We start from the raw sequence: 17,576 nt of genomic DNA, 5'->3' as shown, positions 1-17,576 counted from the left end.
TTCATCACCAACTACCAGCGTCGTCGGGTGCTGGTCCGGGGTGTTGCCTATGTAACTGTCCGGTTCCAGCAGTTCACGAGCCGCCTCCGCCTCATCGTGGTCGACAGACCCCGTGCCAGCCTCCTGGGCCTTGAGTGGTTCCCGGCCCTAGGGATCCACCTCGTGGGCATCCACCACCTCGGCCAGCCTCAACTCGACACCGTCTGGGCCGAGTTTGAGGACATCTGGCAGGTTCTGCTGGGCCGCTACAAGGGGCCACCTGTCCGCCTGCAGATCATCCCCACCGCCTCCATCCGCCTCAAGCCCAGCTGGGTTCCCTTCGCTCTCAAGGACCGGATCGACGCAGAGCTCGACTATCTTGTAGCTCAGGGCATCCTGGAGCCTGTCCTCAATGTGAAGGGGGAGACCCCGATTGTGACGCTGTTGAAGGCCAACAGGGATGTCCACATCTGCGTGGACTACAAGTGCACAATAAAAAAGGCGCTACAGAGCCATGCCTACCCAGTGCCGGTCATCAGCCACCTCCTGGCCTCCCTTGCTGGGAGCCGGGTGTTCGCCAAGCTGGACCTTGCCCAAGCATACCAACAGCTGCCAGTGGACTCTGAGTCGGCTGAGGCGCAGACGATCATCACCCACCGGGGCAACTTCCGGGTGACGTGCCTGCAGTTCGGGGTCAGCACGGCCCCAGGCATCTTCCAAAACCTCATGGAAGACCTCCTCAAGAGGTTGCTGGGCATCGTTCCCTACTTCGACGACGTCCTGGTCGCCACCAGTTCCAAGGGGGAGCTCCTGGAGCTCCTGGAGCACGTCCTCCGGGTTATCAGCCGGTTCTGGGACGCTGGCCTCACGGTGAAGCATGAGAAATGCCAGCTGGGCCTGCCGCAAGTGGAGTTCCTGGGCTTACTGATCGACGCCGACAGGATCCACCCGATGCCCGCCAAGATCACAGCCATCCACAACGCCCCCCCCCGCCCCAGTGCAAGCAGGAGCTCCAGTCGTTCTTGGGTCTCTTAAACTTTTATCACACCTTCTTACCCAACAAGGCATCGGTTGCAGAGCCCCTTCACCGCCTCCTCAAAAAGGCCACCCGTGGGCCTGGGGCAAGCCGCAGCAGTGCTCTTTTGAGACCGCCAAGGGCCTGCTGTCATCCTCCAGCCTGCTCGTGCACTTCGACGAGCGGCTGCCGGTTGTGCTGACCTACAATGCCTCGCCGTACGGCATCGGTGCTGTTCTCAACCACCAGCTGCCAGATGGTCGGGAGGCCCCAATCGCTTTTTACTCATTTGACGCCATCATGGTCGGCGTCAAAAAGTTCCACGACTATGTTTACGACCACCCGTTCACCATCGTGACGGACCACAAGCCGCTCCTGGGTCTGTTCGTGCCGGATCGCCAGACGCCACAGATCCTGTCCCCCGCATGATCCCCTGGTCGATCTTTCTTAACACCTACGACTTCTGGCTCCTGCATCGGCCTGGGAAGAGCATCGCCAAAGCCAACGCCCTCAGCCGCCTGCTGCTCGAGGGACCCGATCCCGACCCGTCCCCGGCCCACAACGTCCTCCTGCTGGAAACCCTGCCGGAGCTGCCCCTGCACACAGTGTACATTGCCGCCCACATGGCGAAGGACCATACCCTTGCCCGGGTTCTCAACTGGGTGGGGAAGGGGTGGCCAGCAACCCAGCCGGATGGGGAATTCAAGCTGTTCACCACCCGCCAACACGAGCTGTCGTTACAAAAGGACTGCCTGCTCTGGGGGAGCTGGGTCGTGGTCCCAGCCAAGCTCCACACAAGGGTCCTGGAGGCACTACATGCCTGCCACCCGGGGATCGTGCCACTTTATAGGCTGGGAGGAGAAAAGTTTGGAAACCATTTTTTCTTATTAGTTTTCCTGTGCCTCGCTTGAATCAGAAGTGGATAACCCAACCAGTTCCCCTTCCTTTTACCACATGTTCCCTACGGAAGCCCTTCAGTATGAGAGAATTCTCATTGGAAGGGTTTACAATACTTCATTCTGTTCAATGCATGGGTGCTGATTTTGATTTGATGGCCAATTCCATCCATCGACTGGATGATCCATTCTTACTACAAATGCTGCTTCTGGGGTAACTTTTAAAGACCTTCTGAAACAAGAAAGTGATAAATAGAGTTAAGTATTTAGCGTGGTGTAGTGGTTAAGTACAGTGGACTCTAATCTTGAGAACCGGGTGTGATTCCACACTCCTACACATGAAGCCTGCTGGGTGACCTTGGGCCAGTCTCTCAGAACTCTTTCAGCCCTATTGGCCTCAGAAGGAGCCTCTTGTGAAGAGGTGTGGGGGGGAGGAGATTGTAAGCCGGTTTGAGACTTCTTAGAGAAAACTGAGGTATAAAAACCAACTCTTCTTGTTCGTCTGTTCTCCCTATGTACCATATTCTTTTTTCTTATTAGTTTTCCTGTGCCTCACTTGAATCAGAAGTGGATAACCCAACCAGTCCACCTTCCTTTTATCGCATGTTCCCTAAGGAAGCCCTTCAGTATGAGGGAATTCTCCAGTTACTTCTGCATTTCGGCTGGAAATGGGTTGGGCTCATCACTCTGGATGATGAAGGTGGAGACCATTTCTTGCAGGTGATGGAGCCGAAGCTTTCCAGCAACGGAATCTGTGTAGCCTTCATACAAAAGGCTGCAATACAGGTCCAGTTGGATGACTTCGATTTTATGACCAAAAACTTTCACAGTAGTAATGCAGATTTCCTGGACAGCAAAGCCAATGCAATTGTTGTACATGGAGAAACTGGAGTAATTTTTTGGCTGGCAGTAATTATATCTTTACCCAGAAACTTAAATACCCAAACAAATTCTGATTATGAGATGAGAATCTCTGCAGGAAAAGTATGGATTACAACAGCCCAGATTGATTTTGCATTTAATTCTGCAACAAAGATATTTGATATACAAACATTCCATGGTGCTCTTTCCTTTGCAATTCATTCAAAGGACATCCTAGGATTCCATGCATTTCTCCAACAAATAAAACCTTCCTGGGCAAAGGAGGATGGTTTTATCAACGAATTCTGGGAACAAGTCTTTGAATGTGAGCTGCCAGATTCCAGTAGTCCAGCAGAGTCTAGTGAAACATGAACTGGAGAGGAGAGACTGGAGACTGTCCCAGCACCTATCTTTGAAATGAGCATGACTGACCATAGCTACGGTATCTATAATGCTGTCTATGCCATTGCACATGCTCTACACATCTTGGGATCTGCCAGAACAGAACACAGAGTGATGGAGGATGGGGGCAGCCTGGCTCCTCTGAATGTGCCTCCTTGGAAGGTAATTACTCCTCACTGACAAAAACAGTCCCCTTCCATGCTTAAGGTTCAATAGGTTGGTATGAGGGGAGAAATTGGACTTTTGAGCCTTTTCTCCTGTCCATCTGGGAGTGAGGAAGTCACTTAGCTTTCATGGTCTCCTGCCCAGTGAGGCGTCTCCCTCTCTCTAGTCCTGAATTTCCCCTTTCTCTGGATTTTTATTTCACCATCAAGCCACTACAATAATGGGTATTCCCTTCCCATTAACTTGATTATGGACTCCACAACCATGTTGCCCTTCCAAGCTTAGCTCTTGCGTTCTCCTGGGAAGTAGGGTAGCCACAACAACTCTCTTACCTCCTTGTGGACAACAGAGTAGAACAGGGGCTTCAATGTGGATTGCAGAGACCACAATGACTGAATTTAGGTGAAGTACAATTTATTAAAGAATTGAAAATGCACACAGTGTTTGTATACAAAAAAAATGCTGAGCAAAGCCTAAAGAAAAGCTGATATAACAACAACTCTGTAAGTGTTACACTACCTGAATGATGGGAAATTAGCACACACTGTCAATTTGGGGAGGTGCAAGCATTTAGAAACCTTCCATTACATTGTTCCAGTGGTTTTTGGCTTTCCCCATTCTAGTTGCAGCCACATGTGCTCAACACTGAGTCCAGGTAAAGAAAAAAAGAGTTCCATCCCTCATGAGAAAAGAAATTGAGCAACTAAGTTAACCTCTCAGCAGAATTCATTCCAGAAACACCTTGAATCAAACATTGTTTTGTAACTGGCCATGGAAGCTTATTGTCATGAACAAGCAAAATACTTGCATTCTCAAAAATCTTCTGTCCTAAAAGAAAGTAATCCAAAAATCCGTTTGAAACAGCAATGTAGTAGTGAGTACATTCCAACCTATCCAATTGACTCCACACTCCATAATGCTCTTTCTCTTTCGACTAAGCTCCACACACATCTTCAGAGAACTGCTTTCAACAACAGTGTCGGAGTTGAAGTGACCTTTAACGAACATAGAGAATTGAAAGGTGGATTTGATATTACCAACTTGGTCACTTTTCCAAATAAGTCCTATGTCAGAGTCAAGATCGGGAGGCTGGATCCTCAGGTTCCGCTTAGTCAAAGAGTGATAATCTATGAGGACAGAATTAAGTGGAACAGACACCTCGCACAGGTGAGAAAACATCTTCACTCTCTCTCAAAACTATACAAAAATCTTTCTCATTTAATGAAATAGATTGGCAGAAGCTTGAAGGGGAGCAAATTAATTTTTAATCCACAAATTTTGTTAAATCAGCACTTAATTACAGTATCATTGTAACATTTAAACCTTTGTTGGTCCCATCATGCTTTGGATAATACGTATTCCTCTTTGAGATCCGAGATATTACTCTTCCATTACCTTTTCAATTACTAGAGAAATTCAGAAACAAACCACTCCCAATATCTTCTCAGTTCTACATTTTTGATTTGTTCAAGACAGCTGCCTCCTTTATCTGTGTGTAATGACAACTGCAAGCCTGGTAACAGCAAGAAAAAGAAGGAAGGGGAGCCGTTCTGCTGCTACGATTGTGATCCGTGTCCAGAGGGGAAAATGTCAGACAAAGAGGGTAGGAAATGCTCTGATTCATATCTCTCCTATTGATGATCCCCCTGTATATTTTAGACTGTCTAAGGGGAGGGAATTCAACCATCTGCATTATGGGGAAACATGAAAAAGCTTCTGAGTATTGAACATTCCTGTGCATTGCTCCATTTATTTCCAGAGATTTGCTTAATACTTTTGAGAAATGATGAGAATTCAGTTCTAAAGAAATCAGAACTCCGGGGCAGCAGGAGGGCATAGTTCTGCTTTAGGAAAGCAAAAACCTGGTAAGAAATTGAGAAGTATCACCATGAGCTCCAGAACTCCCATCAAGTTCCCACCATAGGATTCACGGTCTCATTTCAGCATCTGACGAAAGGCTCAAAGACTGGCATTGTTTCTTAGGTATTTTCAACGCTAGGACAGGTTTTCAAAACTGAGTTCACCAAGGGTTGAACATACAAGGTTAGCTACAATCTTAGAAAAACTCTTTTTTTCATATAATGAAAGTTTCTAAATAGGTTATCTTCTCCTTTCAGACATGGATTCTTGCATGACTTGCTCTGAAAGTCATTATCCTAACCTGGGACAAGATCAATGCATTCCCAAGATTCCAAATTTTTTGTCCTTTTCCGAACACTTGAGCAAGATTTTAGCCTTTTTGGCTCTCTTCCTTTCTCTTATCACAGCCCTGGTGATCGTAATCTTTGTCAAGCACAAGGACACCCCCATTGTTAAAGCCAACAACCGGAGCCTCACCTACTGTCTACTCATCTCTCTCCTTCTCTGCTTCTTCTGCTCCTTGCTGTTCCTCGGACAGCCTAACAAGGTGACCTGCCTCCTCCGACAAACGACTTTTGGCATCATCTTCTCAGTTGCAGTTTCTTCTGTCTTGGCCAAAACTGTCACGGTTGTGGTGGCATTTATGGCCTCTAAGCCAGGAAACATTTTTCGAAAGTGGGTGGGGAAACAATTGGTATATTCTATTGTTATCTTTTGCTTCTTTGTTCAAGTTGTCATTTGTGCTGTTTGGTTGGCATCTTCTCCTCCCTTCCCAGACGTGGACACACATTCATTCAGTAGAGAAATCATCGTGCAATGCAATGAAGGGTCAGCCATCATGTTTTACTGTGTTTTGGGCTACATGGGCTTACTGGCCTCAGTCTGCTTCATTGTGGCTTTCCTTGCCAGAAAGTTGCCCGACAGTTTCAACGAAGCCAAGTTCATCACCTTCAGCATGTTGGTCTTCTGCAGTGTTTGGTTGTCCTTTCTCCCCACCTACCTCAGCACTCAAGAAAAAGACATGGTGGCCGTGGAGATCTTCTCCATCTTCGCTTCCAGTGCTGGCTTACTAGGCTGCATCTTTTTCCCCAAATGCTATGTGATTATCCTGAGGCCTGAGTTGAACAAAAGAGAGCAACTGATCATGAAAAAGGATTAAAACCTTCCATCAGCTATTCACTATTTCTGCAGCTGAATCTGAATCCAATGTGGAAATTTTGTTTCCTGCTTAGAATGAAACCTGTGAACCTTTCCCTGACATTCTTCTGTAATAGGCATCACTGACACATTTACAGAATTTTTATGGACCTCTATTCCTAGGTGGGGAGTTGGAAAGAATTCTACATTTGAATGATTCATTCTTGTAAGTCTCAAATGTAAAATGCTGGTTCTGGGTATTATGTGTGTGTGAGAGAGAGAGAGTAAGAGAGAGAGAGAGAGAGAGAGAGAGAGAGACAGAGACAGAGACAGAGACAGAGCCAGCAAGAGACAGAGACAGAGACAGAGACAGAGATGACTTGGAGGTCTAATCAGATGCAGTCAGCATTATATCTGGCATCCTTATTATTGCACAGATTTATTTAAGACTAGGAGTGCCAGTTACCCACTTGCAACTGGTGGGGTGTGCGGGGAATTTACCAGCAGTAAGCTGAGGTGTTGGTATCTGTCGTCGGTACTGTTGCCAACTTCGGGTACTAGCTGGAGATCTCCTGCTATTACAACTGACCTCCAGCCAACAGAGATCAGTTCACCTGAAAAAAATGGCCGCTTTGGCAATTGGACTCTATGGTAATGAAGTCCCTCCCTTCCCCAAACTCTGCCCTTCTCAGGATCCACTCCAAAAACCTCCCGCCGGTGGCAAAGAGGGACCTGGCATCCCTAGGGTTGCCAACTTCCAGGTAGTAGCTGGCGATCTCTCACTATTTCAGCTGCTCTCCAGCCGATATAGATCAGTTCACCTGGGGAAAATGGCCGCTTTGGCCATTGGACTCTATGGCAGGGAAGTCCCTCCCCTCCCCAAGTCCCGCCCTCCTCAGGCTCCACGCCCAGATGTTGATGTACATTTTTCAAGTTGTCAACCACTCTGAACAGGTTCTCTGGGCAAGTGGTGCAGAACTGTTCTAATTAAACAAATCCGTCCAAGGAGAAGTTGTTCACGGTTGTTGATTTGTCACTTCCTTTCAGAGATTTTCGATATTTGCATTGCATCATGGGTGGGCGGGATCTCTGGCGGTCATTCTGAGCTTATCTTTCCAGCTCCTTTCTCTCTTCAGAGAAGCTGGGATGCGATCAGAAAAAAATATTTCTGCTTCACAAACTACAAATAACTACACCAGGGAAATATTAGCTATCTTCCAGAAGAGATAATCTCCACTATAATTATCAAAATCACGGTAATTTCTTCACCCAGTCTCAGTTCCAATAGTTTTCCAGAAGGAAACAGAAAACAAATCAGAAATTAACTCGTAAAGTTCTGCTTATAAAGGCCTCCGCCGATACATTGAAAGCTAAAATGAGGGACTAGAGAGACACAGTTTTCATATCGCTATTCAATATCTCCCAAGTAGCATACACGGTAGACAGTTGGGACATGAGAGATGAGGTTCATATGTCCACTGTTGAAAAGAGTGCTGGAAGAGTCAGGCGCCAGCTGAGCTACCTTCTTGAAACCGGGCGGAATCTAATGATGGCTACAGAGGAGACCCAGGAGAGTCTGCATGGAGAGAGAGGTGTCCTTGATTCCACATGGCAGAGTCTGTGATGTTGCTGCTGATCCTGATGCTGCTTCCTTGTGTGGTGTGTAAAGTATATAGTATGAAGTGTACCGTAACCAATCCTCCTCAGATTCCATATCAGTGGTATCAGCCAGGTGAAATCCTGATTGGTGGAATGGTGACTCATATTGGTTGTGAATCCCAAACACCTTCATTTGAGAAGAACCCCTCCCAGGATTATGAATGTTATCCAATGTAAGGAATTCATTCTTACTCTTAACGTAGAAATGATGATGATGTCTGATTTTATTTTAGCAATTCTGCCTATTTGCAAAACAAAATAGGCCTTTTTTGATGATAATGGATGCACAGTAAGTATTGTGGCTACCTAAATGAAATACTCCTGATGTCTTTCACAACACAATGATTTATCTTGCTTATGCCAGTGAAAGGGCCCATTGATTCATGAATAACTTAGGAACAGATCGCATTGTTTCAATTATCATACATATATACTGAGCCTTCCTCGATTAATAGATGTGTATCTAGTGTAGTGATTTTTTTAAAAAATGCAGTAAATATACATCCCTCCACTCATGGACTATTTTTAGGAAGGTTAGTTCTACACAGGGGATGCCAAGAGTTGAATGTAAAGTAACTAAGAGGGAACTAATATTTGAAAAATATAGAAATTTTGGAAAGAATGTCAGTCTGATGAAGTTGCAAAAATATTTATATTATACAAGAGGCTTGTTATGTTTATTAGCACAGAATGAACCAAGTGTGGCACCAGTGGGCATACATTTCATCCCTCAAGTTAAAATCTCTTCTAGTTTAGAGAACAGGCATATGAGAGAAGAGGGAAGAGAGACTGGAAATAGTGTGGACCAAACAGAATATCTTCACAACAGTAAATATCACCAAATGAAATTGCTTCGCAGTACATGGAGAATGGAGGAGCCACTGTATAGCCTGATCTTGTCAGATCTTGCAGGCTAAGCAGGATCCGTACTTGGAAGGGAGCCACCAAGGAAGACTCTGCAGAGGAAGGCAAGGGCAAAGCACCTCTGCTTCTCACTTGCCTCAAAAGCCCCTTGCTGGGGTCACCATAGGTAGGCTGAGACTTAACAGCACTTTACACACATGTGTAGGACAGACATAAGAAAGCAATTCTTCGCAGAACTCATGGGACTTGCTAACACACACTATGCACAAGGATGCTTGATTACATGTCTTCAAGGGAGTTAAACAAATTCATGGTTCTGCCAAGGGTCAGTTGTTTTGCTAACTAACAGGAACCTCCGGTATCTACTTGCATGCCAGTCATAGGTGGGCAGTGGGAATGTCTGATGGCTCAATGTCCAGCTTGTGGGTTTCACAGTAGCATTGTGCTGTTGAGAAATGAAAAATGGATCAGATGGGCCATCTCTCAGAACTAGCTCTGGCCTTATTGCATTCTTAGATCCATCTGTGGCCAATACAGATGATGTACATTGAAGCATTCACTTCTCAGACTGATTTTCTTTGCAGCCTTGTAACAAAGTTCTACCAGCACATCCTCGCCTTGGTGTTTGCCATCCATGAGATCAACAAGAACCCCAACACTCTTGGGTTCCACATCCATGACTCCACCATGAATCCAAAATGGACGTACAGGACCATCCTGGACCTGCTCTTCACATCACTTGAACTCGTCCCAAACTTCAAATGTGGCACCCAGAAAAAAGTGATGGGTGCCATTGCAGGACATAGTTTGGAAACCTCATCAGACATGGCAACTCTCTTAAGCCGTTACAAGATCCCACAGGTATGATCAGAGAACTGTGATTATTTGGACCTTCAAAAAACTCACATGCAGGATAATCCCCCTTCCTGATCTAATGTCAAGGGTTGCAAAGAGTAAGAAGTATAAGCAAAAGTTAGGGGGAGAGGTGAAGTATGTTAAATTGCTTTGGGGTGTGATATGGGTCCTGAAATTATTGTTGTCAGGAATTCTACAGGATGTGTGTTGAATGTTCGATTTTAATATGTTGATATGGTTGGAGGGGTTTACAATACTTCATTCAGTTCAATGCATGGGTGCAGATTTTGACGTGTTGGCCAATTCCATCCATCCACTGGATGATCCATTCTAAGTACTATGAACCCTGCTTCTATTACAGTAACTACTAAACATGGAAGAAAAGTAAGATTGCAGGGGAAAGGGAATGTGATGGATTCACACAAATCTGACAGCCTTTGTCTGTGGTTTTTGGCTTTTCAGATTATGACAACATTCCTTGAAGGAAACATTCTTGTTTCTACTCTGAATCCTCTTTTGAATACCAAGGCTAGAGGTTTCTGGTTCTTCTGGGATACTGCTAAAGTACTGAAATCAGATTCCTGACTCTAGCCTCAGGGCTGGTCTCAGCTCATGCTGTAATCTCCAAACGACTATTTGAATCAGACCTATTTAGCTCATGAATGCGAGCGCGAAGGATGTACTCTCATAGTTACTTGGGCCTTGTGTACCCGAAAGGCCCTTCTGCCCATGCATATGTTTTAATTTTCCCATTTTGTAGAAGAGCTTTATATTGTCCCAGCTAAATGCAAGTCCATCCCAGCTTTTAGAAGCTCGATACAGTAATAGACCTTATTCTGATAGGATGTGCCTTTGTAAATTGGGGCAGATATATACACTGGAGCACTGTCTTTCAGAATGTAGCCTATAAGGAAGAAATGTATTTTTTTTTCTGCAAAGAGTTACTTATGTACCTATAGGCAATAAATTGAAATTTTTGCCCACTGGATCAAATCCTACTATAAACCTTTTGCAAAAAAAATTCTAGGCGCAGAGTGGAAAGCTGCAGTACTGCAGTCCAAGCTCTGCTCACGAACTGAGTTGGTTTCAGTTAGCCGGCTTAAGGTTGACTCAGCCTTCCATCCTTCCGAGGTCGGTAAAATGAGCACCCAGCTTGCTGGGGGTAAAGGGAAGATGACTGGGGAAGGCACTGGCAAACCAACCCTTAAAACAAAGTCTGCCTAGTAAACATCGGGATGTGACGTCACCCCATGGGTCAGGAATGACCTGGTGCTTGCACAGGGGACCTTTACCTTTACCTTTAATGATAGAAAATGAATGATTGATTTTATCTCAGGGGATTTTATTGTAATTTGGCTCATGGTCTTTAGTCTGATAGAGCTGTATCATTCTCTTTTTAGTTTTCCTGTCTCTCACTTGAATCAGAAGTGGATAATCCGACCACTTTCCCTTCCTTTTACCGCATGTTCCCTAAGGAAGCCCTTCAGTATGAGGGAATTCTCCAGCTACTTCTGCATTTCGGCTGGAAATGGGTTGGGCTCATCACTCTGGATGATGAAGGTGGAGACCATTTCTTGCAGGTGATGGAGCCGAAGCTTTCCAGCAATGGAATCTGTGCGGCCTTCATAGAAAGGGCTACAACACAGGTCCAGTTGAATGACATCAATTTTATGATCAAATACTATGGCAATAATAAAGCAAATTTCCTGGACAACAAAGCCAGTGTAATTGTTGTACATGGAGAAAGTGGAGTGATTATGTGGCTGGCAGCAGTTATATCTTTACCCACAAACTTAAATACCCCAACAGGTTCTGACTATGGGATGAGAACCTCTGCAGGAAAAGTGTGGATTACAACAGCCCAGATTGATTTTTCATTTAATTCTGCAACAAAGACATTTGATATACAAATGTTCCATGGTGCCCTTTCCTTCACAGTTCATTCAAAGGACATCCTAGGATTCCATACATTTCTCCAACAAATAAAACCTTCCTGGGCAAAGGGGGATGGTTTTATCAAGGAATTCTGGGAACAAGTCTTTGAATGTGATCTGCCAGATCCCAGTAGTCCTGCAGAGTCTAGTGAAACATGCACCGGAGAGGAGAGACTGGAGACTGTCCCGGCACCTTTCTTTGAAATGAGCATGACTGGCCATAGCTACAGTATCTATAATGCTGTCTATGCCATTGCACATGCTCTACACATCTTGAGGTCTGCCAGAACGAAACACAGAGTGATGGAGAATGGGGGCAGCCTGGCTCCTCTGAATGTGCCTCCTTGGAAGGTATTTACTCCTCACTGACAAAAACAGTCCCCTGCCATGCTTAAGGTTCAATATGTTGGTATGAGCAGAGAAATCGGACTTTTAAGCCTTTTCTCCTTTCCATCTGGGTGTATGGAAGTCACCTAGTTGTCATGGTCTCCTGCCTAGTGAGGCTTCTCCCTCTCTCTATTCCTGAATTTCTCCTTTCTCTGGATTTTGATGCCTCCATCAAGCCACTACAATAATGGGTGTTCTCTTCCCATGGACTTGATTATAGACTCCTCAACCATGTTGCCCTTCCAGGCTTAGCTCTTGCATTCTCCTGGGAAGCGTGGTAGCTTTTCTTCCCTTCTTTTTGTACAACAGAGTAGAACAGGGGCTTTGATGTGGATGGTGGTCTATAAAATTATGCATGGTCTGGAGAGAGTGGACAGGGAGAAAAGCTTCTCATAGTACTAGAACATGGGATCATCTGCTGAAGCTGGAGGGTGAGAGATTCAAAACTGATAGAAGGAAGAATTTCTTCATGCAACGCATAGTTAAATTGTGGAACTCCCTTCCCCAGGATGTGGTTATGGCTGCCAGCTCGGAGGGCTTTAAGAGGGGAGTGGACATGTTCATGGAGGAGAGGGGTATTCATGGCTACTAGTTAAAATGGATACTAGTCATGATGCATACCTATTCTCTCCAGGATCAGAGGAGCATGCCAAATATATTAGGTGCTGTTGAACACAGGCAGGATGGTGCTGCTGCAGTTGTCTTGTTTGGGGGCTTCCTAGTGGCACCTGGTTGGCCACTGTGTGAACAGACTTCTGGACTTGATGGGCCTTGGTCTGATCCAGCATGGTTTTTCTTATGTTCTAATGGTGGAGGCGAGAATTGATAATGAACACAATGTTTGAAAACAAAAAAGTACCGAGCAAAGTAAAAAGAAAAGCTCATGAATCAACAACTCACTAGTTATTGCTTAACTTGAATGGTGGAAAATTAGATAGGCTATTGATTTGGGAGGTCCAAGCGTTTAGAAACCTTTCATTACATTGTTCCAGTGGTTTCGGCTTTTCATTGTTGTGGTTGCAGTATCTTGTGCTTAACACTGAGTCCAGTTAAAGAAACAAAAAATACAGTCCCTCATGAGAAAAGAAATTAAGCAAACAGCGCTAGGTGCACTCCATGACTAATCGCTGTTTAAAAGAGCTATTGCCTAGGTGCAGATAGAGTGGCCAGTCCAAGACCAGGAAATGTAAGAATTAAGGGTTGAGTCCCCTTCAGCAGTGTTAAATGGAAAATATGGCAACTTACCTTATTCAGATAGGCTTTGTCCATGTGATTTGAAGAGAGTGGATTCATTATCCCATATGATGGTGGAATGCCCCAATATAATTCCCATCGCAATCAATGGATTATCCCTATCTTAATCAAATTACCTGCCACTGTAACAAAAGATAAAACAGTCTCCTTTTTGCTGGCAGATAGAGACCAAAGAATAACATTGGCGGTAGCCAAGTATCTATCCACCGTATTTTCCTTAAAGAAACAAAGGCTCCCCTTTTATTGCTCAAGACCTTTTGGTCAAGAGAGCTTGAAAGGAGGCAAAGGGTGGAGCCAAGAAGCACTGATGGTGAAGGATCACTTCAGTGCGAAAACCCAAAAGTGGCATCAAAACCCGCCCCCTGGATGATGCTGTCAGAATTCCCCAAAATTCTATAGTAAAAGTCATAGAAACTATGGGAAATCCTATAGAGTCATGGAGTATTTTCATCCCACTAACCAGTGCAAAAGTCTAGAGATGATGTTTAAAAGTGAGAAATTACATCTCACCACGTGGTAACTGCTAACCCTCTATCCAGGGGTTTTATCAACTCCCTTTCTGACCAGCCCCTGCAGACTTTGCTTCTCCTCATGCTTCCCCTGGCTTCCTGCAGCTCTCTAGGGAAGCATGCCTATTGTTCTTCTAATGGCTAGGTTCATTTGAGTATCTATGGCGCTGAATGCTGCTGGCCAACAAAATGCACTGTAGATGCAGCAAAACCAAAACAGATCTTTTTTGACTCTCCCACAGCAGCATTCATTCCAGAAACAACCTGAATCATACTTCATTCCTTTGTCTTGTAACTGACAATGGATGCTTATTATCATGACCAAGCAAAATGCTGGCATTCATAAAAATCTTCTGTCCTAAAAGAAAGTAGTCTAAAAATCTGTTTCAAACTGAAAAGTATTGGTGAGTACATTCCAATCCATCTAATGGACTCCGGGAACCTTAATCCTCTTTCTCTTTCTACTAAGCTCCACATACTTCTTCAGAGAATCGCTTTCAACAACAGTGCCGGTGATGAAGTGACCTTTAACGAACGTGGAGAATTGAAAGGTGGATTTGATATTACCAACTTGGTCACTTTTCCAAATAGGTCCTACGTCAAAGTCAAGATCTGGAGGCTGGATCCTCAGGTTCCGCTTAGTAAAAGAGTTAGTATCAACGAGGACAGAATTAAGTGGAACAGACATTTTGCACAGGTGAGAAAACATCTCCACTCTCTCTCAAAACTATACAAAACTGTTCCTCATTTAATGAAATAGATTGGCAGCAGCTTTAAGAAGAGCAAATAAAGTCCATGAAATTTTAATCCACGAATTTTGCTAAGTCAGAACTTAATTACATAAACATTGAAACCTTTGTTGGTTCCATCATGCTTTGGATAATATACATTCCTCTTTGAGATCTCAGATATTACTCTTCTATTACCTTCACAAGTATTAGTGAAATTCAGAAGCAAATACCTCCCAATATCTTCTCAGTTCTACATTCTTGTTCTGTTCAACAACAGCTGCCTCCTTTATCTGTGTGTAATGAGAACTGCAAGCCTGGTTACAGCAAGAAAAAGAAGGAAGGGGAGCAATTCTGCTGCTACAGTTGTGATCCGTGTCCAGAAGGGAAAATGTCAGACAAAGAGGGTAGGAAATGCTCCGATTCATATCTCTCCTATAGAAGATCCCCATGTATTTGGTAGACCGATCACCTGAAAGGAGGGAATTTAAACAACTGCACTATGGGAAAACATTAAATGTTTCTCGACGTTGAACATTCCTGTGCATTGCTCCATTTATTTCCAGAGATTTGCTTAATACTTTTGAGAAATAATGGCAAATCAGTTCTAAAAAAAACCAGAACTCCAGGGCAGCAGGAGGGCATAGTTCTGTTTTAAAGAAAGAGAAAACCTGGTAAGAAATTGAGAAGTATCACCATGAACTCCAGAACTCCCATAAAGTTCCAACCATAAGGTTCACGCTCTGATTTCACTATCTGCCTAAAGGCTCAAAGGCTGGCATGGTGTCTTAGGTCTTTTCAATGCTAGGGCAGGTTTACAAACCTTGATTTCACCAAGGGTTGACCATACAAGGTTAGCTATGGTCTTGGAAAACCTCTTGTTCTCATATGATGGAAGTGTATAAATAGGTTCTCTTCTCTTTTCAGACATGGATTCTTGCATGACTTGCTCTGAAGGTTATTATCCAAACCTGGGACAAGATCAATGCATTCCCAAGATTCCAAATTTTCTTTCCTTTTCCGGACCCTTGAGCATGCTTTTAGCCTTTTTGGCTTTCTCCTTTTCTCTGATCACAACCCTGGTGCTTGCAATCTTTGTCAAGTATAAAGACACTCCCATTGTTAAAGCCAACAACCGGAGCCTCACCTACTGTCTACTCATCTCTCTCCTTCTCTGCTTCCTCTGCTCCTTGCTCTTCATCGGAAGGCCCAACAAGGTGACCTGCCTCCTCCGTCAAACAACTTTTGGCATCGTCTTCTCAGTTGCTGTTTCTTCTGTCTTGGCAAAAACTGTTACGGTCATTCTTGCATTTATGGCCTCTAAGCCAGGAAACATTTTTCGAAAGTGGGTGGGGAAACAATTGGCATATTACATTGTTATCTCTTGCTTCTTTGTTCAAGTTGTCATTTGTGCTGTTTGGTTGGCATCTTCTCCTCCCTTCCCAGATGTGGACACACATTCACTCAGTAGAGAAATCATTGTGCAATGCAATGAAGGGGCAGCCACCATGTTTTACTGTGTCTTGGGCTACATGGGCTTACTGGCCTCAGTCAGTTTCATGGTGGCTTTCCTGGCCAGAAAGTTGCCCGACAGTTTCAACGAAGCCAAGTTCATCACCTTCAGCATGTTGGTCTTCTGCAGTGTTTGGTTGTCTTTTGTCCCCACCTACCTGAGCACTCAAGGAAAAGATACGGTGGCCGTCGAGATCTTCTCTATCTTGGCCTCCAGTGCTGGGTTGCTGGGCTGCATCTTTTTTCCAAAGTGCTATGTCATTATCCTGAGGCCTGAATTGAACAGAAGAGAGCAGCTGATAAGGAAAAAGCATTAAATCCTTCAATCAGCTATTCACTTGTTCTGCTGTTATATCTTTATCCAAATCAAATGTGGCAATTATGTTTTCTGAATGAAACCCATGAACCTTTCCCTGACATTTGCCTGTAACAGGCATCTAAGACATTTACAAAGTCACTATGGGTATTTATTCCCAGGTTGGGAAGTAGGAAGAATTCTACCTTTGAATGTTTCATTATTATTTTTTTGAATAGTTTTTATTATTTTTTAGGAAATACAAAAGGAAACAGGGGAAAGTTTGGCATCCGTTTGCAATAACCAATGTTATCTCAGTCAATAATGAACATATTTAATACAGAGATTTGTTGCTACTAATTCAATATATTAATTTCTCATCGTATTTTTACTCAATAAAGATAATCAAATATATATTTTAAAAGATGGTGTCATTAAAAATAAACTAAGGTGTATTTCTCTAAAGGTAATCATCATTAAGGTAAACCAAATATGTTTATATGTATAAGAAACATCTTCTCATATAGAAAGGAAAAAAGATTAACTGAAAACAAATATTTAAGGACATATACATATACCAAGGTAACCATTTTTCATTAAACTGTTTAGCAATGTTTCATTTTTGTAAGTCTCAGTTATAAAATGCTGACTCAGGATATTACATGTGTGTGTAATTCTGTGAGTTGTAATTCTGGCTCTGTCTTGTTCAGTTTTAACGTTGTTTATCTGCCGGTCAATTGACCATAAATGAACTGAACTGAACTGGCCTGATCATAGACAATTAGCATTATTTTTGGCATCCCTGTTATTGCACAGCCTTATTGAAGACTAGGGGTGCCAGGTACCCCCTTGCAACCAGTGGGGGATGGGGCGAACTTACCTACTTACCTAGGGCTCTTGTTGTTAGCAATGGTATTTTTACCATAGAGTTTTGCCCAAATACCAGATCGTCCATGTGGTTGCCGGTGAAATGATGATCGCACTTCTGCTGCACTCTGGAAATGACATCACCACATTACTGGTGACAGAAGCTTAGGCTGCAGTTTGCTGCTGGTTCTGACAGCCCTTGATGGCTTCTCAGGGGTAAAACTTTGCTTTCTTTGGAAACACCATAGGTTTCTTTGGGAGATAATTTGTCCCAGAATGGATGGATTCTCCTCGCTTTTGGTACTGCAAGGCCCATGATCATCCTGAAGCAGATCACCTATTTTGAAACCCATAGCTTTGTTTTCTGATGGGTCATGCCTGCCACAGATAACATAAC

At 44.0% G+C, this 17,576-nt stretch overlaps 2 protein-coding genes across 2 annotated transcripts; both read left to right on the top strand.

Moving 5' to 3' along the window:
- Nucleotides 1-1,419: 1,419 nt before the first annotated feature.
- Nucleotides 1,420-6,337, top strand: LOC130490271 (vomeronasal type-2 receptor 26-like). Its single transcript, XM_056864097.1, has 3 exons — nt 1,420-1,859; nt 4,791-4,921; nt 5,436-6,337. Exons 1-3 carry the CDS (start codon nt 1,420-1,422, stop codon nt 6,335-6,337), a joined length of 1,473 nt encoding a protein of 490 aa, XP_056720075.1.
- A 3,041-nt stretch (nt 6,338-9,378) lies between these two features.
- Nucleotides 9,379-16,334, top strand: LOC130490270 (vomeronasal type-2 receptor 26-like). The gene is made up of 5 exons (XM_056864096.1): nt 9,379-9,699; nt 11,169-11,417; nt 14,265-14,474; nt 14,786-14,912; nt 15,433-16,334. The coding sequence occupies exons 1-5, from the start codon at nt 9,379-9,381 to the stop codon at nt 16,332-16,334; spliced, it is 1,809 nt and encodes a 602-aa protein (XP_056720074.1).
- Nucleotides 16,335-17,576: the final 1,242 nt, after the last annotated feature.

Source organism: Euleptes europaea, chromosome 18, assembly GCF_029931775.1.
Source record: "Euleptes europaea isolate rEulEur1 chromosome 18, rEulEur1.hap1, whole genome shotgun sequence".
Taxonomy (NCBI): Eukaryota; Metazoa; Chordata; class Lepidosauria; order Squamata; family Sphaerodactylidae; genus Euleptes; species Euleptes europaea.
The sequence above is the reverse complement of the archived record's forward strand: the minus strand, read 5'-3'. Positions and strand labels throughout refer to the sequence as shown.